Raw genomic sequence first — 23076 nt, 5'->3', positions numbered from 1 at the left:
GCTGAAAGGAGGGAGAGAGTCAAATATGACAACCCCTCAGTACCTGTATTGCAAACAGTAATGCCTACAAGAAGGGAGGGAGGGAGGGAGGGAGGGAGGGACAGGAAGAGAGGGAGAAAGGGAGGGAGGGACAAGAAGAGAGGGAGGGAGGGAGGGAGGGAGGGGGGACAGAGAGGGGAGGGAGGGAGAGCGAGAGGAGGGAGAGAGGGACAGAGAGCAGGAGGGAGGGAGAAGGAGAGAGGGAGAAAGAGAGGGAGAGAGAAGGAAGGAGGGGGGAGGGGTGGAGAAGAAAAGTGCGTGCCCTAGAGGCAGGCTGGTGGCAGCGGGGAAACTGGGGACACTGGTGGTGGGAAAATACACTGGCGGAGGGACGGGTGCTCACATCAGTACCGGTCGGGTTACTGGGGTCACGGAGGCAGCAGCGAGCGCTCGTGAGTAGGCTCTGTGTGGGGGAGCCCTGGTTCGAGCCTGGGTTCAACCTCCGGTAGGCACAATCTCCAAAGCAATGGCCTGGTAATGCCAACTCTGGGGACTGGACAGGACAGTGGAGAAGGCGTTTGCCTTGCATGCAGCCGGCCAGGGTTCAAGCCGCGGCCTCCCATATGGTCCCCAGAGCACCTCTAGGAGTGATTCCAGACTGTAGAGCCAGGAGGAAGCCCTGAGCATTGCCAGGTGTGGCACAAAACCAAAACCAAACGGAAACAGGATACCCCAAAACCCAGAGTATCCCCAAGCTCCGCCAAGAGTGGCCCCAAAACCAAATAAAATGAAACAAAATTTATGATTCGCTATGAGCAAATGTCTGACTTGGAGACGTATTTTATACACAGGGTTGCAGAAAAATTTCTCTGGTGACGAGACGTGAGTGAGAGTACGGCAGGTACAGCGCCTGCCTTGCCCGTGGCTAAACAGGGTTCAAGCCCCAGCATCCCGTAGGGTCCCGGTGAGCGCTGCCAGGAGGGAGTCTAAGTGCAGGGCCAGGAGGAACCGCTGGTCACAGCTGGGTGCGCAGCCTTGCACTAAAGAATTTCTTCCCCTCTGGGGAAAAGGAGTCAACAGTGAAAAAGAATCGAGAAGGTCCAGCTTCACGGGCCGGAGAGCTGGTGCTGGGGGTAGGGGGTTTCCCTTGCTCGCAGCTGACCCAGGTTCTATTCCGGCAACCCCAAGTCCCGCCAGGCGAGATTCCTCAGCACAGAGCCAGGTGTGGTCCAAAACCAAATGCAAGATACGCAAAGAAGCTCTTGCTTGGAAAGAGCAAATACAGACATGGGCCATGAAGACACTGTTCGGTCCGGCCCCGCTGGGAAGCCAAATGGCTCTGAATTCCAGAAATAAGACCCCACATCGGGTCATTCCTGGCGTCCCTGGGTGGGCATGAGCCCCCAACCATCAGGCACCTACAGGTAAGGGCTGTGTTTGATGGACCCCCCCCACCCTAGTAATTGAGCTGGAGAACAGTACTCGGGGTACTGGGGACTTAAGAATTCTAGTCGTATTCCTGCTCAGAGGACAGTGAGATAGCAAATTTTCAGGTTTTGGGGGTAACTGGAGACTTAAAAATCCCAGCCGTACCTCCCCACTAAGATGGGACAGAAACAGCCATCCCAGACTCTTTAGGTGTATCTCGAGACAGACCAAAGACACCGAGCCACTTATGGGTTTTTGGTTTTGTTTTTTTTTTTGGGGGGGGGGTCACACCCAGCAATGCTTTCCCTCCTTTCAGCACGTAGTTCTTGTCCAGAGTGACCACTTCCAACTACCCTCCTAGAAGTCCCTTGCTGTCCCTACTGCCCTCTGCCGAGCTGCTTTGAAAAGGACCCCAGCTGGAGGGCTCAGGGGACCGCATGGGATGTCGGGGATCTGACCAGGGTCAGCTGTGTGCAGGCAAACCCCCTCCCCACTGCAGTACGACTCCAGTCCCTGTGGCTTCACTGTGACTGGGCACATGCTGTGCTGTACGGAAGCGCCGTGCAAACCCCTGTGGATGTGTGTGGCCCGGAGTCCTCCCCGGGAACTGCGGCGTCCCTACCTTCTTGACTGAGAGGTCGTGGTCCAGGTCGCTCTCTGCATCGTCCTCGGGCTCCTGCTGGCCCTGTAGGTCCTTCATTTTGATGAGGAGCTCGGCCTTCGGGGCTGAGGTGCTGTAGTAGGCAGAATTCGTGGCCAGGGGCACGGCTGCCAGTGTGCTCGCCTCCTCCTTCCTGGGTGCAAGCGGTGGGACGTCCGTTACCCCCCGTCAAGCCATGGCTGCCACCAGCCCGACAGAGAACCCCAAGGTCATAGCATCGCATTTTCCAAAAAGGAAAAGAACGTCTCCACAAGCAGAGACAGCAAATATGTATGTGTGTGTATGTGTGTGTGTATATGTGTATATTTGTCTATATGTGTGTATATATCTGTGTATATATATATAACTGTGTATATATGTGTGTATGTGTATGTGTGTATATATGTACATATATGTGTGTATATGTATGTGTGTGTGTGTATAAAGCAGAAGTAAAAACTATGAAATCCCATCTGGACGCTGGGAGTGGGTGGCGGCCTGGGTCTGACTTGGGCTTGGTTCTTCCTTTGCACTTTCGACCCCTGCCAACACCCCCCCACCCCCCGCCTCCGCACTCTCACCCACACGTGTGGCTGCCTCTCTCCACGACCTAGGAAGGTCGGCTCGCAACTCCCCACCCCCCACGTCTGTGGTCCACTCGACTGTGTCACGGCCCACAGGCGGGCTGGCCCAGGGCACTGTTCTAGGCTGGGCAGCAGCTGGGCTCGCCCCACGCCTAGGAGGCACCTGCCTATGTGCCAATGCTGGTAGCCCAAACCTCAGCGGGGGATACTCCTGGGGATGCCCTGCCTGATCGCTGGCATAAAAGGGGCAGCGCTGCCCGTCACACTTCCCTTCCCCTCTCTCGGGGCAAGCGAGCCGGGCCTGAATGCCTCAGGCTCAGCCTTGCCCGTAAGCCTCAGTTCAGTCCCCCAAATGCCACAGGGTCAGCCTTGTGCGGGCGTCGGAAGAGCCTTGCATATTCAAGCGCCTCTTAGGACCAACGGGGGCCAGCCCCAGCGCCCCGCTCCGCCTCCCGAGCCCCCACCAACTCCCGGTCTCCTTGGACCGTGCAGTCGCTGAAGTGCGAAGCAGCTGGGCCAGTATGGCGTGTGCCCGCAGCGTGGACTCACCTGTCGTCCGCGACACGAGGTGAGGGAATTTTGGGCAGCAGCTTCCTGCGCTGCTGGGCCTCTTCCAGGAGGTGGTCATCCTTGGGGAAAATGCCCTCCATCAGGTCCATGGTGGTCCTGATCTTCACGCTGGGGTCCAGGATCTCTGCCAGGGACTTGTCCTTCCCCACGATCTCCCGGGCCAGCTCCTCCGACTTCAGGTCCTCGGCCGACCTCTCCTTGGCCTTGGCATAGCCAGCCGGGGCAGGGTGGGGGCCAGCCAGGCTGCTGTCCTTGGCGGGGCCTGGGGCCCGGGGCTCGACCCCCTGACGGCTGTAGACGCAGAAGCGAGAGTATGACTGTTCCGAGGTGCTGAGGGTCTTGATCTGGTCCCGCTCCAGCCCGCTGGGCAGGGCGGGTGGCGGCACGGTGCGAGCCAGGCCCTGGCGGGTGTCCTTCTCGGGCTGGCTCTCAGCGTGCACGATCTTGATGGGCACCATCTTCACCGTGGTGCGGCTGTCGATCACCCGCTCAATCCTGCATGGGGCAGAGGGCACAGCTAGTGGCTCTGCGGACGCCTGCCGCGGTGGCCACATCAGCCTGTTTTATATTGCACTCTTTATTTTTTCTATTAACTACCTCGTCATTGATATCTTCTTACATATATTTTTAATACTGATTTTTATTGAATCACCATGAGAGAGAGCATTATAAAGCTGCTCGTGATCGGGTCTCGGTCCTACAGTGTTCCAACACCCATCCCTCCACAGTGTAATTTCCCAGCACCAGAGTCCCAGTTTCCCTCCCACACCCCCCCTGCCTACCTGCAGGCTCCTCTCCTCCTCTCCTCCTCTCCTTCTCTCTCTCTCTCTCTCTCTCTCTCCCCCCCCCTCTCTACCTCCCTCACTCCCCCGCCCCTCTCTTTCTCATTATGGTTTGCGATCCAGTTGCTGAAAGGTTATCATGTATATCCCTTTACCCACTTTCAACACTCACTTCTTGCCCAGAGTGACCATTTCCCACTAATGATGTCATAACGGACCCTGCTCTACGCTAACGACTCTCCACATGTCTGCATTTTTTGACGGTGGGCTTGTTTCTGGTTTTCTTTGTTTTTAATTGAGGGGGGGTGAGGAGCTGCAGTTGACAACACCTGGGGAACTGTGTAGTGCCAGCTTGGAGCCAAGCGGCCTCCTGCACGCAAAGCTGAACCCAGACTTTCGCGCCATGTCCTGGTCTGCGTCTGTCTTTGGTGGGGGCGGGGGTTGGGGCAGCCTCCAGTGGACAGACGCCTGAGATTTCTCATTGAGGCCTCTTGGTCAGGGTACCGTGGGTTCACGTGTCGGAAGGGTCGCTTGCACCCCTGAGTCGCAGGCGCTCTTCCAAGGCCAGAGGCCCTGCTGCCGTGCGGCTTCTCCTCCCAGGGACACGAGGACAAGCAGACAGGACACTGCAAGCTGGAGACACAGTACAGCGGGGATGGCACTCGCCTCGCATGGGGCAGGGCTGAGCTGACTCCCCGGGACCCCAGAGGGTCTCCCTGGCCTCGGCCAGGAGAGATCCCTGAGCACAGAGCCAGGACTCAGCCCTGAGCACTGCTGGGTGTGGCGCAAACAGAAAACAAGCAAACGAAAAAGGAACTCAGGAATTTCTTCTCTCCTCCAGCAAAACCCTGTAAAAGCAGGGCGCCTCCTAGGTGTTCAGGCCACCCAACATCACCTCCTTCTCCCCTTCTTTTCCTTTGGCTGCTGTTGGTCTGGGGACACGCCTGCCGAGTTCAGGGCTTACCCCTGGCTCTGTGCTCAGCGATCACTCCTGCCTGGTGGGACTTGAGGGACCCTATGGGGTGCTGGGGGTCAAACCCAGGTTGGCTGCGGGCAAGGCAATCGCCTCACCCCTGTTCTCTCTCCGGCCCTCAACTCCTTCATAACACCTGTGTGCGTGGGGGGAAACCCAGCAGGCTGAGTGCAGGCTTGGCACATGGCAGTTGGGGGCTCCATCTCCGCCAGAGCGTGGTCTTCCAAGCACCACCAGGAGTGACCCTACCCCACAGACAGACGGACAGACACACACACACACACTCACTCACACACACACACACACACACACACACACACACAGAGCACTGAGCTGAAAGTATCTCTAAGTAATGCTGAAGAGGACTCCCCACCAAAAGCCAAACAAACCAAAAAAAAAAAAAAAAACCCAAGAGAGCTGGAGCGATAGCACAGCAGGTAGGGCGTTTGCCTTGCACGCGGCCGACCCGGGTTCAATTCCCAGCATCCCCTATGGTCCCCAGAGCACCACCAGGAGTAATTCCTGAGTACAGAGCCAGGAGTAACCCCTGTGCATCACCCACTGTGACCCCAAAAGGAAAAAAAACAAAAAACGAACAGCAACAACAAACCCAAGAAAACCCAACCAACCTAGCTCAGTGACCATGCCCGCCTGGGCCCCGAGAGCCGACCCGATGCCCCCCGTGGAGCATAACAGGGAAGGAGCAGCCAGCCCCTGTGCAGAGCAGGAGAAGCTGCCAGCGAGCCGTCTCCGGAGTGCCTTGTGCGGGCAGCCCTGCGGAGCCTCCGGGGAGCCCCCTCTCCCCCTCCTCAGTGCAGTCAGAGGGCAAAGCCAACAGAGCAGCCACGCCCGAGCCCCTGCGCGAGCCCAGCCCCGCCTGGCCACTGCCCCGTGTGGGCACGCTCTGCAGGCGGGCGGGAAGGGCGTCTGTGGCGGCCGTGGCATGCACAGAGAGTCGTGGCGGCCGTGGCCAGGCCCACAGTGCAGTGCTCCCCAACAGTGAACTCACCCACTGCCTGTGGGGCCCGGCCCTAAGGCCAAACATGCCAGCGGGTCCCCACCCCCCACCACACCCTGTGACCCTGTGAGGTGGCCTGACATGGTGCCCAGCCAAGCCACTCAACTGAACAACGCCTGATAGTGACCAGCTGACCACTCCACTGCAGTAGGCCTGACCGCCCGGCTGAGTCACTGGGCAGAGAGGGAGGCCCTCAGCCCCACCGGGTGGCCTCCTGTCTGCACGCACACATGGCCCCCATACACGCCCCTCCCGAATCTCCCCAACAACGTGGACCCCGACAGCCCATGAACAGGGCCCCAGGACACTGGCGATCATCCCTTAGCTAAAAAAAAAATTTTTTTTTCTCTTGCCTTCTAGAAACAAGAAGAAACAGAAAACACAGGGCTGATTCCACAAGTTCACAAATCCCCTTCTAAGATAGGATTTCATGCTTAAAATCATTAATTTGTGTGCATGTTTGTGTGTGTGGGGGGGGGGTGCTCAGGGCTGAGTCCTGGCTGTGCACTCAGCAATCCCACCTGGCGGGGCTCGGGAGACCCTCTGGGGTGCCAGAGATTAATCCTGGTTGGGTGCATAAAAGACAATTCTTTTTTTGGGCTGGAGCGATAGGACAGCGAGTCGGGCACTTGCCTTGTGCGCAGCCTACCTGGGTTCAATCCCTGGCAACCCATAGGGTCCTCCAAGCACTGCCAGGAGTCATGCCTGAGTGCAGAGGCAGAATCGCCAGGACTGACCCAAAATGAAAAAAAAAAAAATCCCAATTTTTTCCCTTCACTAAAGGTGTCCTCAAATAGCTGGGCAGGGTCCCAGGTTGTTTGCTGCTGTGTGGCCGGAATGATCTGGCTGGGAGTCAAAGCTGGCAGTGCTCGGGGACCATGGCTGGTAGGGGCCGAACTCAGGGCCCCCAGCATGCTAAGTGCTCTACCACTGAGGTATGTCCAAGGCACATGATGCATGTTTTGGGGGACAGGGCAGTTTTGGAGTTCTGGGTACGGGGTCTGCACCAAGACTCCATCCACAGGTGTTCTATGTGGGTGACTATTGGGCAATGCTCTTTGCTTAAACACAGAAGGACCCTTAATGCTGTGCTCCTAATACTCCTAATACATGGTCCTGCTGGGGAGGGGGGAGTGGGAAGGGGGTTGTTTGTCCTGCGGGGCGGGGGAGGGGTGTGGAAGGGGGTTTTATTTGTTCCAGGTTTGGTTTGCTTTGTTTCCGGGCCACACCGGGTTGCACTCAGGGCTCACTTCTACACGGGTGCTCACAGATCCGTCGTGGGGGACTCCAGGGACCCTGTGGGATGCCAGAGATCGAACCCGGGTTGGCTGTGTGCAAGGCAAGTGCTGTGCTCTCCCTGGCAGCCTCCACGTACTGTTAAGCCCGGGGAGTTCCTGCGTGCCGGGACATGCGGCTTTCCTGCTGTGCCCTGCACGGCAAGCGTGCACAGAGGGCAGGTGCACTGGCCCTGCAGAAGCGCCACGACCAACCGCTGGCCGTGCAGATGCTGGATACTAGCCCTAAGCGCTTCAGGCTTCCTCAGTGAGTTGTCCTTCCCCCCGAGAAGCTTACATGTTCTCACGAGCACCCCGAGTCCCTCCAGTCTATCTTTCAGCTTTGTGTTTTGCCTCTCATTGTTACAATTCCCCAAGTCAGGCTTGGTGACTTAGAAGTCAAACCCGATGACTCTGGACTTTGTGTCTGCAGTAAGCTACTTACTCTGTATTTGCAGTGAGTGCCCTGCTGTCCTATTTCCCTATAACCTTTTCCTATTTCACTATTGGGCAATGCTCTTTGCTTAAACGCAGAAGGACCCGTAATGCTGTGCTCCTAATACTCGGGAACTCACTGACTCCTTGGGAACTCTACTCCTGGACAGCCGTCATAATGACCTGACTCGGGCTTGACGTGGGCTTCGGTTGCTGCAGGTCCTAACACCCGGAAAAGGGGGGTCCCACCAAAGAACCTCTGGGTGGACCTGGGGCCAGCAGCAAAGCTACCCCGGCATAGAAATGGGACAGTCTGGGGGCCGGACCGATAGCACAGCAGGTAGGGCGTTTGCCTTCATGCGGCTGACCTGGGTTCGATTCCCAGCACCCCATAGGGTCCTCCGAGCACTGCCAGAAGTAATTCCTAAGTGCAAAGCCAGGAATAACCCCAGTGCATCGCCGGGTGTGACCCAAAAACTAAAAAACAAAAACAAAAAAAAAGAAAAGAAAGAAAGAAAAGAAAAAAGAAAAGAAATGGGAGTCTGGAAAGCATAAGCACAGTCTTCATGCCAGCAGCTATGACTTAAGAGACGGAAGGACTGCACGGGGGACACGCGCGACCAGCCTGAGGACTCGGTCTGCAATGTGCAGTAAAGCCCAGTGGGTCTGCCCCTAGAGCTTGGGGGATGTACATCTCTTACTGTGTTTACCTGAATAACTGCAACTCTTTTGGGTCACACCCAGATGTGTGATGTGAGATGCTCAGGGGTTATCCCTGGCTCTGCACTCAGGAATCACACTGCCGGAGGGATGGGTGTTGGAACACTGTATGACTGAAACCTGATCATGAACAGCTTTGTAAGAGTCTATCTCACAGTGACTCAATTAAAAAAAAAAAAATAGCCGGTCTTGCAGACAACAAATCCGAGTTTGATTCCCAGCACCACACAGGGTCCCCTGAGAGTGAGCCCCGAGTGTGTGGCCAGGAGGCAGCCCTGAGCACGGGGGGGAGGGCACAAAGACCACAAACGGGGTACCAGGAATCGAACCCAGTTAGCCACGTGGCATGCTCCAGCCCTGGTCTAAACTGACTGGCCACCATGATTAGAGTCACGAATGACCGTCAGAGGAGAGCAGCGTGCCGAAGAGACGCCTCCAGACCCCGCATATCATAAGCATTGTAGAATCCCAGGAGCGCTCGGCCGCTCTCGTGGCTGGAGACATCTCGTGCTACTCACCGAGCAACACAGAAGAAATGATTCAGCATCTGCCGAAGGGCAGGCCTGGGTGGTGGGAAAATTTGAAGTAACGGTGGCGGGAAGGTGTCGTGGTGGTGGGATTGGTGTTCAAATGTTGAAATCAACAACAACTGATTTCATAAATCAGTTTTCTTATGAAAATAAAAATTAAAATTTAAAAATATAAAAGTCACGTGGAGTTCATGCCCGCTTCAGTCAGCTCAATCAGTGGCTGGATAAATAGCAGCTCTTCTACATTCAAATAATCAATCAATCAATCCATCGATCAACTGACTGGCCATCTAGGAGACACCGTGGCCACAGCCGCAGAGGCTGGGCCCCAGGAACCTCGGCATGTGGGGGCTCAGAGGAAGGGCCTGCAGGACTGGACCCCTGCGTGCGTCCTGGCAGCCCCCGTAGCGCCCCCCACCCCGCACCCTGCCCAGGAAATCACGGGGCTCACATCCCACCAGGCCTGCAGCCCAGGACACTGCGTACCTGGGGGCGCTCTCGTCCTGGAGGAACAGCGGGGGCTTGTCCGTGAGCTTCTGGGGGGCGAACTGGGGCGAAGGGGAGCGAGAGGTCTCCATGGCGGACGCGTGCAAGGGCCGGCAGCTGGCAGGGAGCAGGGCTTCCTGTTGGGGGGCGCTCGCCGGTTCGTCTACCTGCCACCTGCCCTGCTCGCAGCTCTCCTCCGTGGGGCCTCCCGGGCTCGGCAGGGGCGCTGGCCCGAGGATGGGCTGGCCAGGGGCGTCCAGAGGGGAGCTCAGGGGGGAGCTCAGGTGAGCAGGGTAGTCCAGGTGAGCACTCAGGAGGGAGCTCAGGTGAGTGGGGCCGTCCAGGTGAGCACTTGGGTGAGCACTCAGGTGAGAGCTCAAGCGAGCGGTGTTGGCAAGGTAAGCACTGTCGTCCAGGTGAGCACCCAGGGAAGAGCTCAGGTGAGCTGGGTCATCCAGGTGAGCGGGGGCGCCCAGGGAGGCCGCAGCAGCTGTGTCCCTGGACTGTGCAGGCTCACGATGGGGCGGCAGGAGCCGCTGGGAGGGAGTCTGGGGGAGGGGCTGCGCCCGCGCCTTGCCGTCCAAGTGTCTGCAGTCACGTGGCAGGGTCCCTGCTGGGCCGAGGCCCTCCGTGTCCTCCTCAGGATCCTCCTCAGGGACAAGCCCGGGCTTCCGTGGCGGCAGCACACCTGCCCCACAGGGGGCATCCACGAGTCTGGGGAGGAAGGGCACGGGTGAGACGCCGGACTCCCAGGACGGCCCGTGCCATTGCGGTCGGGACGCCCAGCCCTGCAGCGCGCCCTGGCCCCTCTCCCCCATACCATCTGCAGCCCAGCGGCTGGGGGCAGGGGGGTCTGGGAGGGGCAGCCCCAACTTGCGGCGCCCACAGACCGGGCGGATGGGGGGAGGGAAGCCGCGTGCAGGGCACCAGCCCCAGCCGCTCTCCAGCCCCAGCCGGGCCACCGCACCCCCTCTCCCTCCTGGCGTGCACGGATGCACGGATGTGGCCAGCATCAGGCTGGTCAAGCCCGGGCACCCACCAGAGTCCCGTGAGCAAACACAGAGCAGCCCCTGAGGACTGCCAGACGCCCCCCACCCCCCACCAGCCCCAATAAACATACAAAGAAAAGGGTAAAAAACCGAAAATAAAATAAAAAACAAAAAACCAAACCCTAAACCGGGTAGGTGCTGGGCTGGGCAGAAGGTAGAGCATAGCTAAGATAAAGAAATCAGTTTTCTGCTGCTGTTGTTCTGCTGGGGACCCCACACACACATTCTGATGGAGCTCGGGGGACCACATCCCGGGGGCGGAACCGGTCGACCACGTGAAGGCGAGCACTGACCAGATGGAGCACCTACGACGTTGTTTCTATATGAGAACTAACGACAGCCTTCAAAACGGTGGGTAAATTATAAGGAGGGCGAGTGGGGACAATGCCTGCAGATCACATGGAAGTGCAGGAAAAGAAGCTCCCAGAACCACAGTAAGACTAACTTCGTCCCTTCAAACATCAATACAAATCAGGAAACAGACACTGAAAGGAAAGGACTTCATCTTCGTTCAGAGCAAATCACCCAAAGACGAGTGACATGTGAGAAGCAGACTGAAAGCCTTAAAGAGCGGAAAGAGCGAGGCCGGGGAGTTGATGCAAAGGGTGGCACACTTGTCTCACATGCGGAGGGCCTGGGTTCAATCCCCAGCACCCCACATTGTCCCTGGAGTTTATCAAGAGTGATCCGTGAGCACAGGGCCAGGAGTCCGCCCTGAGCACCACTGGGTGTGTTCCCCAAAGAAACAAATGAACAACAACAAAGAAGCCATGAAAGAGAGACTGTGGTGAGTGACACTGTGGGGGGCTGAGGGGATCCAACCACAGTGGTGCACGTTATGACTTCCATCAAGTGACATAACGGGAAAGAAACAGAGCCGCAGGCAGTTCGGGGAGGGACCGGCTGGCATCTGAGAAAGCTGGGAACCAGGCCTCCCTGCTACACCTGGGGTGGGGAGTACCAAGGGGCACGGAGGGACACCAGGACCCGAGACCCGCCTTGCCCAGACACCAAGCAGGCGGGTGCATTCCCGGGACAATGCACATAGGAATGTTCTCCAGGCGGCGGGGCGGGGGCCCGGGTGCACCCCGCGTGTGGCACCTGATCCCCAGGGGTGTGGAGCGGGGCCTTGTTCTGTGCAGCGCCTGACGCTCCGCGCCCAGAGGGGGCAGCTTCACAGCGTCACCAGGAACCCCGTGGGGGGGGGGGGGGCAAACCAAGCCGATCCGGCACAGTTCGGGCGGTCTCCCAACAGGAACCGCCAGGGCGCACTCAGGAGCGGGGCGGGCCCAGTCCCTGGCACCCTGCAGCGTGCCCCACCCCTCAGCGCATCTCTGCAGAGGCCCAAGTGACAGACATCGGACGTCGGGCTGAACAGTCACTGCAGCCCGGTGCCCCTCCCCAGCCTCTCCCGGGACTTCCAGCGGCTCCAGCAGCCACCCCCACCTCCACACTCAAGGACACAGTTGTCACTTGAGACACTCAAGTGTCACTCAAGTTGTCACTTGAGACTCCGATGACGGCTACGGAGCACCCGTGGCAAACGCTCCAGCGGGGGCTCAGGAGTGCAGGAAACTGAGGTGACTCATACAGACACGCACGATTACCTGTCATCCGTGCTGTCCTGTGCAGGGACAATAATACAGAATTTAAACTATAGTCTGTATGAAACTTCCACCCTACTAATATATCGGTCTGTAGTTCTACCTAATAACCATTACATGCCCAAGTACATGCATGTGTTTATAGCTGGGAGGGGGGAGGGGGAAAGAGATCCGCAATGCAAAATCTACACACACAGTTAACTGTCCTCAGACCCAAATAAAAAAATACAGTGGGACTGACCCAACTTCCCGCATCTTCCGAATACAAACGTTCCTTTCCTAAAAGAATGCAGTGTCACCTGCTCCGTGAGCCCGCCCCGCCCCCACCGGGCGGAGTGCTGGGAAACCTGTTTACTTGGCACACCTCAACCCCCAGCTACATACAGTCCCAGAGATCCACCAGGTCTGATGCCTGAGCAACGTCAGTGTGTGCCCTCATACCCCCCCCCAAAAAAAAAAATCCCGGAAAAAAATTGTTTAGACCCTGTAGTTAGTCTCCACACATAGTCCATTAGTCCATTAGCATCTCCGCCTCGACCACGCCCCTTGCCAAACTGCAGGAAATTCAAGAGGACTTTAAAAAGACCCAAGTGCTAGGCGAAACATCTTTCTCCAAAGAGCACGCGCGTAGGCGCCTTGCCCTGCTCCTGCAAGGTCTCTCTCTGCGCGCCTTCCAACAACCCCCCTTCCCTGTCCTAGGGCCCGGCGCCCTGCATTTCCAGGGGAGGCCTGGGAGGGGCGGAGGGCGCGAGCACCAGAACTGCGCATGCTTGTCTCCACAGAGACCCAGGTGATGGCATTCTAGCACCGCAGGTGTCCCAGATCACGGCAGGCGGGTGCACGTCCCACAAAGGACCCGGGCAGGCTGGTGCACCGGGCGGGCACCACAACCCTGCCACCACCCTGCATTTCCAGGGAAGGCGGCAGGAGGGGGGCTTCCCCTGCGCGCGTTTCCATAGAAACCCAGGCGGCCACGCACATGTTTGGAGAGACGCACCCGTGCGCGCGTGCCTCAAACTCGGGTGTCCCAGAGAGGCCAAGGCAGGTTCGTGCACGGTGTGTCCGAGCCCTGAGTGTTCAGGGCAGGTCACGACAGAGATGAGTCACCCGTGCGCCCTGATCCGTCGTGTTTCCATAGAAACCCAGATGCGCGCGCACACGGGTCTGGAAGGATGCAGCGGGGCGCATACCCTGCCCGCCTGATATGCGCGCACCCGAACGAGGGCCCAGGTGGGTACGTGCGTCAGGCGCTGGAGCCCTGCATTTTCAGGGCCGGTCAGAGTGCAAGCATGTAGCCCGTGCGTCTCCATGGAAACCCAGGAGTGCACACAAGTGTCTGGAGAGATCCAGCTGGGCACGTTCTCCGCTGGCCGGATAAGTGCGTGTCCTGGAGAGGACCCAGGTGGGCATGTGATCTGCGCGCCATAGCCCTGCGTTTTCTGAGCAGGTCACAGTGCAGAAGAATCCCCTGTGCGCCCCATCTGCGTGCGTCTCCATGGAAACCCAGGAGTGCCCGCACGTGTCTGGAGAGATGCAGCTGGGAGCGCAGGCGTTCTCTAGGCGCCTGGTATGTGCCGTCAGAGAGGATCCGGGGGGGCACATGTTACAGGCGCCAGAGGCCTACATTTCATGAACAGGACACGGGCGGGGGTGGGGTAGGAGAGGCCGCAAAGCGTCCCCTGAATGCTTGATCTGTGCACGTTTCCATAGAAACCCAGGAGGACGGAGACCCAGACACGCATGTTCTCTGGGCACTTTATGTGTGCGTGTCCTAGAGCCAACGCAGGTGACAACCTACTCCGGGTACAAGGAGGAGTGTCCCCTGAATGGCCTGATCTGGGCGCGTTTCCATAGAAACTCAAGCAGGCACACTTTCCTGCCGGCGACCGGTGCGTGTCCAAGAGAAACCACACATATGTGCTGCACAATGCCAGCGTGTTCTGGAGAGGACACACGCCTTGGGGTCTTGTCTGTGTGACGCATCCTCGAGTGTTTGAGAAACACAGGAGCGCGTTCTCTATGCCCCATCCTCGGTGCCCGGCAGACCCGGGAGAAGCCAGCGGCCTTCATGGTCTCCCACTGGTCGATGGGCACCCCAAGGCTGGGCACTGTCACTCACCCCTAGTGGCCCGAGAAGCCACACTCCTTTCTGAGACTCCTGCTCATGGACTCACAGCCACATGCAGCCCCGTTCTGGCGGCTCTGGAGACCCCTGGGCTGCCCCCGGCATGCCCTCCCCATCCCCTCTCTGCCCAATTTTATAGTTTAAATTGGTTCTTACTATACAGAACAGTAATTTCGTATAGTAACAAATACTACTAAATAAATAAACCCCCCAATGAATTTTAACTATAGATAAATTTCTTTTCAATATATATTTATATCTGTAATGCTTAAGAGTAGTGTTAGTATGCCTTAATAAGAGTAATTTCTAATAACTGCTACGGGCAGCTTTACAGCATGCAAAAAAGTTCCTATTGTAGGAGCACTGGCACAGCTGTCTGAACTGTTTGCTTTCACGGCCGGATACTGAACATGCCCCCACCCCACGTCTCGGAGGTGCTCGGTTCCTATTCCATATTTCCTCTAATCCAGTCTTGCTCCATGGGCCTCTACTGAAAACTGACCTTGCTGCAAGTCTGCAAGGAAACTGGGGTGGAGGGAGGTGTCTTGAAAGACACACACAGAGATTTGGGGTCTACATCAAAGGCTGTCTATACCGGGCCACTCCTGCTCTGTCTTCAGGCCCCGTTCTTTCTGAGCAGGTCCGAGAGTAGGACTCCGACTAGCAGAGCGTGGACGGAGCCTGGTGAGCCATCTCTGTAGCAGTCCTGAAGAATCAGACACATGGACGAAGGGGCGGGGGGGGGGGGGGGGTGCTGGGTCACAGAGCACAGGCTTCATCACATGTGTCAGGTCCTGGCTTCCACACCTGGCAAAATGTGCACATAAGCGTGCGCGCGCGCGCACACACACACACACACACACACACACACACACACACACACACACACACACACACACACACACACACACACACACACACAGAGCTTAAGAGACTTCCCAGGGATTCCACACTGAGCGACCCCCGAAGGCGAAAGCAATCATTTGGGATGAAAGTATACACGCCGATGCTCACCGCGGGACCTTCGCCGAGAGCCAAGATCTGCAAATATCAAAAGCGCCCAGTGAGGAATGAGAAGACGGAGAAAATGCTGGAGAAAGTGCGCAGTGGCGTGTGTCTGTGGAAGATGAAGAGGAAGGCCAGCCTTTCACTACACAGCAGGGCCAAGTATGTCAGAGGGCATAAACAAATACCACGGCATCTCGCGCCTGTGTGGGAATAAAAGGAGCCAAACTTGGGAACCCTCCGAGCTGCCCACGCGTTCAGATCCCAGAGAGTGGGAAGCTGACAAGCAGTTACTCCTCCTGCCAGGTGCGACTGTCTCCAATGCCTGGCTTACGTGAAGTGCGCCAAGGCGCGCATTCCCCGGGGGGCCTGAGTGCTCTCCAGCCTCTCCACGCGTGTGGGCTGTGGGAGAGGAGTGTGCCTGAGGCCGCATGGCTGACTGCAGCAGGGCCACCTCACCACTCAATAAAATGTGCCGCACGCATCTCACCATGGTATGGGTTTTTAAAATGCCTGCTTGACTCTTTCAGAATAAAAACTCAGAACTATTGTAAAGTGTAAATGTTTCTTTACACTCCTTGTGGAAACAGTGCTGGACAGACAGTACCAGGGTAAGGCGCTTGCCGGGCATGTGGCCAACCATCACAGGCGTGCCATAGCCCCCACCCCACCCCCTGTGTCTAGGCACCACCACGGTTGGCCCCTGAGCACTGCCCAGGCAAGGCCCAACATGGAATCAAAGGAAAATTAAAGGACAGCTGCCTGGACTTCAAAGTGCCAAGAATTCTGCCTGCCATGGGGCTGGCGTGACAGCAGAGAGGGTAGGAGCACTTGCCCTGCATGCACAGACCTGCGTTTGATCCCTGGCACTACGTATGATTCCCCGAGACAGTCAGGAGTGATTCCTGAGCACTCCTAGGTATGGCCCAAAAGCCAAGGCACCAAACAAAACCCAAACAAAGATAACCTTCAAAAACAAACAAAATTAAAATGGGTTCAAACCACAGAACCACACACGGTCAGCAGCATCATAAACACAGCCAAGACAAATGTGTATATGAATTGGTGTTTCTCAGGGAAAACTCAGCTACTTTGCATTGGCAAGTCAACGCATCCGAGAGCCAAGAGACTTTCTCAAAACTCGACACTGACACTGTCCTTATAAATGTAAGAGTCTGAGAGTATACAATCTGCATCCAGGTGACTTCAAGTATGATTTGAAGACCGAAAAAAAAAAAAACAACCCACCGAAAAAAAAAAAAAAGAACTCCTGATAGAAATTGCGATTAAATGCTCAAATGCATTTTGTGTGCAGTGGAGCAACATGTAACACATGTTTTAAAAAAAGAGAGAGAAGCGAGGAAATGTAAATAATGTGTATGACGAGCATAGTCACTACTGCACGAGGACAACTGAGGGCCCAGCGCTCTCCCATGCCACGTTTGGGAATCACTTGAGTGACCCACTGCGGGAAACACGTCCCCCTGCCAAGGCTGCAGGAAATCTAAGAAAGCAGCCCATGGAACCCCCAAGCAGGCCGCGAGATTTCCCACTCCAAACACTGGCTCCCAAGAGCACGCGCCTGTCCCGTGTGCCACAGGGGACCTGCTCCTGCAGACACTGTATACCGCCCGGACCCCTCCTGTCCCAGACAGGACCTCGTGGGACACAGGCTCTGGGTACCCAGGCCCGGATCCTCGGTGCGCATGCCCCCGTGGGCACTCTCGGGGGAGCCCAAGGCCTGTCTGCCCTCTGTGCGCCCGCCCTGGGTGCCTACGACAAGGCCCGGCCGACTCGTCCTCCTGGGCACTCAGCTGGGGCCACATTCTGTCCGCCTGACCCCCAACATGTTCCGGAGAAACCTGGGTGGGTGCGCTCCCTGCGCCGGCTGTGTGCATGCCCCCGAGAGGACCCGGCGCCCAAAGCCTGCTCATCCTGGGCAGGGTGCAGGGGAGCACGTTCTCGTGTGCCCAGGTCCCGCCCCCGCCCCCTCTTCCCCACGCCACCCACATGTCCAGGAGGAAAGCTGATGGGCACACAATCTGCAGGAGTGGTCCTGTCCCAGGAGGGTGTGTACAAGGGTGCCATCTGTGTGGCACAGGACCCTGCACCCCTGCCGGCCAGAAGGGATACAGGAGGGCAAGTGCTCCAGGGCACCCACAGTCCTGGGACCCGGGAAGGCTGCATCTCCATGAGGCGAGCCCCATGTGCACCCGGCAGGACCCGGCCCAGGCTCTCTCCCTGGGGACAGGGCCACCCCCGTCCCCCGCATGTGGAAAGGACGCCTGCCTGCGGAAGCAGTGGGGTCCGGTGGCGCGCATTTGCTCTATCTCCCGCAACCTCTGTGTGTGAACAAGCAGGCGCCTTCCGTGGGCTGCCGTGCACAGTCTTTATGCGTGGGCCACGGGGTGGAATTGCTGTACACGCAACACAATATAAACAGATGAGCTCCAGGGGCTGCGCCTGTGACCACCCAGGTCCAAACACTGTCTCTTACTCGCTGCTCCTCCAGGCTGTGTCTTGGTTTGCTCTGGCTCGAGTGCTGAAGTCAACTGATTCATTCAGTCTCGATAGCTCTCCAAATACATGCTGTCACCCACCGGGCGCCAACGTGAAACCACATGCCACTCGGTCCCCTTCTTCCCAGGCACACTCTGGCAGTGAGAACAGGCAGTAGTGCAGCATGTAGGGAAGGACATACACGGAACCCCCAGGCTGCAGACACATCTATCGGCAGGGACTGTGCTGCCTGGCAGATGGTTGATAACTTACCCTCTCTGTCTCTCTCTCTGTCTCTCTGTCTCTGTCTCTCTCTCCCCCCTCCCCCCCAGGCCCCCATGCAGCACACCAAACCCCCCACTGGAACTTACACACTCTAATTTTAAATGGTGACATGGAGCCTGTGAGCCCTGCAGCACCATACAGACAATAACCAAGTCATAAGAAGCATGAGAGCATAAAGAAAACACACCTACAGTAATGGCGCAGGCAACCCCACTGTCCCTGGACAGCAAGGCCCGCCTCTCGCAGCAGCGTGCAGGGTGGAACCGTAGTGGGGCTCTCAAGTGCAAGCAGCAGAGGGACAGTGAGCAGCTCGGGCTGGGCTCACTCACAGGAGCCACAGAGAGGAAAGACGCGGGGGAGCAGACGAACCCATCCACAGGGCAGCCCTGCCGCTTGCCCTCCCTGTGCAATCAATCCCCAACAAGAGGAAGGCAGGGCGGGCTCCGCCCATCTTCCAAATGCAAGGTCTCTCAGGGGACCTCGGGACCCCCTTGCCCACCCACGGCCCCTGCTGCTGTGCTTATGGTCATGTTCCAAACCTGCACTGTTGCCCTCTCAGTCAGTTGTGGAAAACAGTCAAAGTTGCGAACATTCCATTAGTGACTACCTAGCTTTTAACTAAAATAAGCCATGATCCTATGTATCTTAGAATGCCTCCTTTGATCAGAACGTACCTTGGAAACTTGAGAAATCTGCAGATATATGCTATGCTCAACAAGAAATAAAGGCAAATGAAAAAACACAGGATGCTAACAGTTACACATACTTTCAGAATGTATTTAATTGTGTACCATGTCCAAATTAAAAACTGCCGTGGGTGGAGCGACAGTGAGGCAGGTAGAGTGTTTACCTCTCAAGCAGCCCACCTGGGTTCAATCCCAAGCTCTCCATCTGGTCCCCGGAACCCACCAGGAGTGATTCCTGAGCACAGAGCCCAGACAAAGCCACAAGCAATGCTAGGTATGGCCCCCCCCAAACAAAACAAAAATAAATAACATAAGGATTGATGCCAAATTCACAGCACCTAGTCACTGAGCCAGCTACTGTCACTGCATCGGAAAACAACTGTACATTTAGATTTTAAAAAATAGTATCTTTTTAGGGCTGGAGTGATAGCACAGCAGGTAGAGTATTTGCCTTGCACGCGGCCAACCGGGGTTCGATTCCCAGCATCCTATATGGTCCCCTGAGCACCGCCAGGAATCACTCCTGGTGGGTTCCGTGGACCAGATGGAGAGCTTGGGATTGAACCCAGGTCAATCCTGAGTGCATATAATCCTGAGTGCAGGTAATTCCTGAGTTCATGAGCCAGGAGTAACCCCTGTGAGTCGCTGGGTGTGATCCAAAAAGAAAAAAAAAGTATCTTTTCAAAACTGCTCTCTTCTGTGTGGGATATAGAGAAGTGCAGCAGGGGAATAACGCCCAAAACAATAAACAAGGAAGTTGAGAACTGGTCTTTAGTGCGGACCGCCCTCCTGAGGGACACAAGACAGGGAAGAGTGGCGGCTGTGGTGGAGGAAGGTTAGGCCAGGAGGCGGTGGAGCTGAAAGGTGGGTAAGTGTTGTGTATGACAACACCACAGCAGACCTGCAAACCACAGTCCGGGAACAGGTCTATTTTTCAAAAGTGCCCCTCTTAAAAAAAAAAAAAAGTACATTAAAAAAAGGTGGCAGGCTGACGCACGGGAAGCAAAGGGGGGTGGAAGTCACTCGCGGGTGGAGATGGACGCTGGCGGAGGCATCGGTGTTGAAACATAGTCATAATGACTTTGGAAATTACATCATGAAACTTTGTCATTTCCCAATGACAATATTTTTTAAAAGAAAGCAACAGTAACATAGGGTTGCAAAGCTGTGCTTTAGATCACCAATGCCCTGGGGAGTGGGGGGGACTCCTGCAGTGCGGCCAAAGCCCCTTGTGTGAAGGGCTCCCCCATGTCCCCTGGCCGCCACCGACGGCTACGAGGGCGCGCGGGTTCCCGAGGGGCAAGCGCGCATGCGCAGCGCCCGCCTCCCCCCGGGTCTCCCTTGACAATTCCCATTGGGAGGACATCCTCTGGCCGCACACCTGGGACCCCGGCTGGACGGCAGGGGGCGCGCCACCCCCCCACCACCCGCGCTCATAGGCCGCCGGCAGTTGCCTCCGGGCAGTGCCGCGAGCCGTCCTCGTGCCCGGGCGCTGTGGACGCTGGCACCCGCGCTCGGCCACGCTCCCGGCAGAGTTGCGGCCCCGCGCGGACGGACGGACGGACAGACGAACGGACGGGTGCGGTGAGACCTGGCGCGGCCTCGCGGCGGCCGAGGGGGACAGGCGCGCGCTGCAGGGCGGGGCGCAGTGTGCGCCAGGACCCCCTGGCACCACCTGAGGTCCCCCTTGTCCGCAGGGCGCGGGGGTGAGCGGGGAGGTGCCGGGGCCCGGGCCAGCTGGCGCCGGCGCGACCACCCCCCGGCCCCGAAGCTGCCCGCAGTTTGGCAGCCGCGTCTCTGCATCCGACGGGAGCGGGACCCTGGCAGGAGCCTCGCGCGCCGCACTTGGATCTCGGGCAACTACTACCTGCGCCGCTCTCCGGCGGCGCCCACCCGGCCCGTACAGGCAGGCTGCCAAAGTCCCCCCTCCTCTCCCTCCCCCACGCGGGGGGCAGAAGACCCTCTCCGTGCCTCAGGCCTGCGGTGAGTACTACACGCCTCACCAGGGGCGGTGCCCCGAGGGTGGCGGGGTGGGCCTCCCGGACAGACGGCTTGTGCACACCACGGGCGCTGATGGGGACCCCGTGGTGGGGGGGAATCCTCATAGCGGGATGCAGGAACTTCAGGGCCCGAGGATGGGGTCCTCATGGTGGGGGGTGATGGGGACCCCACAGCATTGGTTATTTGAGCACATCCTCTCATTTGTAGCGCCTGGAGAAGTCGGCCAGACGCGCTCCACTTGCTCCGAGGCTGCAAGGACCAGCTGAGCACCCGCTAGCCCCTGTGCAAAGGGGGCCTCCCCAGGGGGCTTCCCCGTCCTGCCACCTTGACTATTTTGCCAAGGACACAGACTCCACTCCAGACACCCAGCCACCGCCCCCCAGGACTGAGACCTGAGTAGAGGACGTGGTCCTCGAACACATGGAGAAACAGCCCCATAACAAGGAGGTCCCCGCTAACACAGACCCCTGCGGCGCAGAGCCAGGCCAGCAGGGAGCATCGAGGGAGCCCCGGGCCGCAGCACCCAGGCAGTCAGGGAAGAGGAGACGGCCAGCACATCGGGGGGGAGAGGTCATCCCCAGAAAAGTAGCGAGGCGGGCCACCAAGATGCATGCCTCCCCGCGCCCACCGGCCTCGCCACACCCACCGGCCTCACCTCGGCCGCCTGCCTTTGCGGTGCCACCTCTCAGACTGGCACCTGACTTCCCCCGCCCAGCAATCCCCCAGCCCCGTCTTTCGGCGCAGCGCCTACCTCTCGTAGTCCCCCCTGTTCTCCCGCGCACACCCACCCCCCAGTTTCCACCTGCTCCGCAGTTCCCACCTCTCTCCCACCAGACACCCATGTTCCAGCGGGCACCTGTGCTCCAGCTGCCTGCTCTGTTGCAGCCCACTCCCGGGTTCCCGCAGACGCCCGGGTTCCCACAGACGCCAGTGTCCCGGCCGCCCGCTCCGCCACAGCTGCCCCCGGGACCCCAGCAGCCGCCTCTGCCCCCGCCACCGCCGCAGCTCCCTGAGCCGCTGCCTGTCCCCCAGCTGCCCCCGGGGCCCCAGCTGCCTCCGCTGCTGGAGCAGCCGCCTGCCCCCCGGCTGCCCCCCATGGCACAGCTGCCCCCGCTGATGGAGCAGCCTCTGTCCCAGCTGCCCCCCGGGCCAGAGCAGTCTGCCGTGTCCCGGCAGCGGCCCCTGCTCCAGCTGCGGCCCCTGCTCCAGCACACGCTGGTGTCCCAGCAGCCGCCGCCGGGGTTCCAGCAGACGCCGGCCCTGCAGCCGGCCCCTGCATCCCAGCTGCCTCCGAGCCTCCTGCACCCCCGGCCTGAGCTGCTGCACTGGAGAGGGACTCTGGGCGCGCTGGGGCCTGACCTCCACCAGCACCAGGCAGGGCCACCGTGGGCACCCCTGGCCCGGGAGCCCGGGCCTGGCTCTGGCTCGCTGCCACTGTACCTGATTCGGCAGCCCCAGGGCACCGTCGCCCCGCCCCGGGGCCCGGGAGGGCCCCATCCTGCCAACCGCCTCTTCTGAGACTCTCAGCGGAGCGGGGTGAGCCTGGTGAGCCTCACTTCAGCAGCCGAGACGCCGACGGCTCCCCAGCACAGACCCCCGGCCCTGAAGACCTCACGGAGAAAACCCTGGACCCCCACAGAGACAGCCTGTGCCTGGTACCCCCTGCAGTCCCCACCGAGACAGTGTCTGGTCCCCCCTGGACCTCCCCCGCCCTGTCCCGCCCCTCTCCCACCCAGTTTCATACTTTAAAAACTTTCTGCTCCTCAATATTTGATGCCGCTTTGTAGTTTTGTACTGTGGAATAAAAGTTCCCCGCGCAGGAACATTTGTCTGAACCGCGCTTCTGTTCGCCGCCAGCTGAGCGGGTCCCCCACGTCTGCGGGAACGGGCTCCTGTTCCTCTGGGCTATGCCCTCCGATGCTGGGGGCGGCTCTGGGAATCCTGGAGAGGGGACAGTCCCCTGGCCTGCACGCTGAGCGCCAGAGTCTGGGGGCTCCTCGGCCTCTGTGGCAGCCCGGGGCCCCGTGTGTCTGGCCCGTCCCCAAGAGCCTGCTCCTGGCTCCTACAGCACCAGAGGCAGAGTCTCTGGGCCTGGGTAGACACTGGCAAGGTGCAATGTCCGCGCCAGAGAATCCCTGTGCTCAGGAGCCCGCTGACAAAGGGGCTTTCTTTCCCCACAGGCAGTGCGAGGGGGGTGGGTTTCCTGTCTCATTAAGGCCTGGAGCGATGTCAATGGGAGAGAGCCGGAGAGAGCCGTGTGCAACTGCTCTCAGAGGCTAATGAAAAGACCTTGATTTCTGCGGGGAGGCAGGGCTGTGCTTTTATCTCCCCCAGGGAGCAGTCGCCCCCCAGGGAGCAAGGAAAAGAAAAGGTGCCCCTGCCCACTCCACTCTGCAGACAGCG

At 58.5% G+C, this 23076-nt stretch overlaps 1 protein-coding gene across 4 annotated transcripts in view; it reads right to left on the bottom strand.

Moving 5' to 3' along the window:
* LOC101552334 (protein Shroom2) overlaps positions 1-23076 on the bottom strand; it is a 112237-nt gene that overhangs the window by 21643 nt on the left and 67518 nt on the right. For all 4 annotated transcript variants that reach the window (XM_055122309.1, XM_055122310.1, XM_055122311.1 and 1 more), the window contains exons 5-7: positions 9420-10133; positions 3181-3696; positions 2030-2201 (exon numbers count right to left, since the gene is read on the bottom strand). In XM_055122309.1, the coding sequence (XP_054978284.1) occupies positions 2030-2201; positions 3181-3696; positions 9420-10133 (1402 nt within the window). The remainder of the gene's footprint in view (positions 1-2029; positions 2202-3180; positions 3697-9419; positions 10134-23076) is intronic.

Source organism: Sorex araneus, chromosome X (genome assembly GCF_027595985.1).
Source record: "Sorex araneus isolate mSorAra2 chromosome X, mSorAra2.pri, whole genome shotgun sequence".
Taxonomy (NCBI): Eukaryota; Metazoa; Chordata; class Mammalia; order Eulipotyphla; family Soricidae; genus Sorex; species Sorex araneus.
Note: the sequence above shows the minus strand (reverse complement) of the source record. Positions and strands in the feature narration are given on the sequence as shown.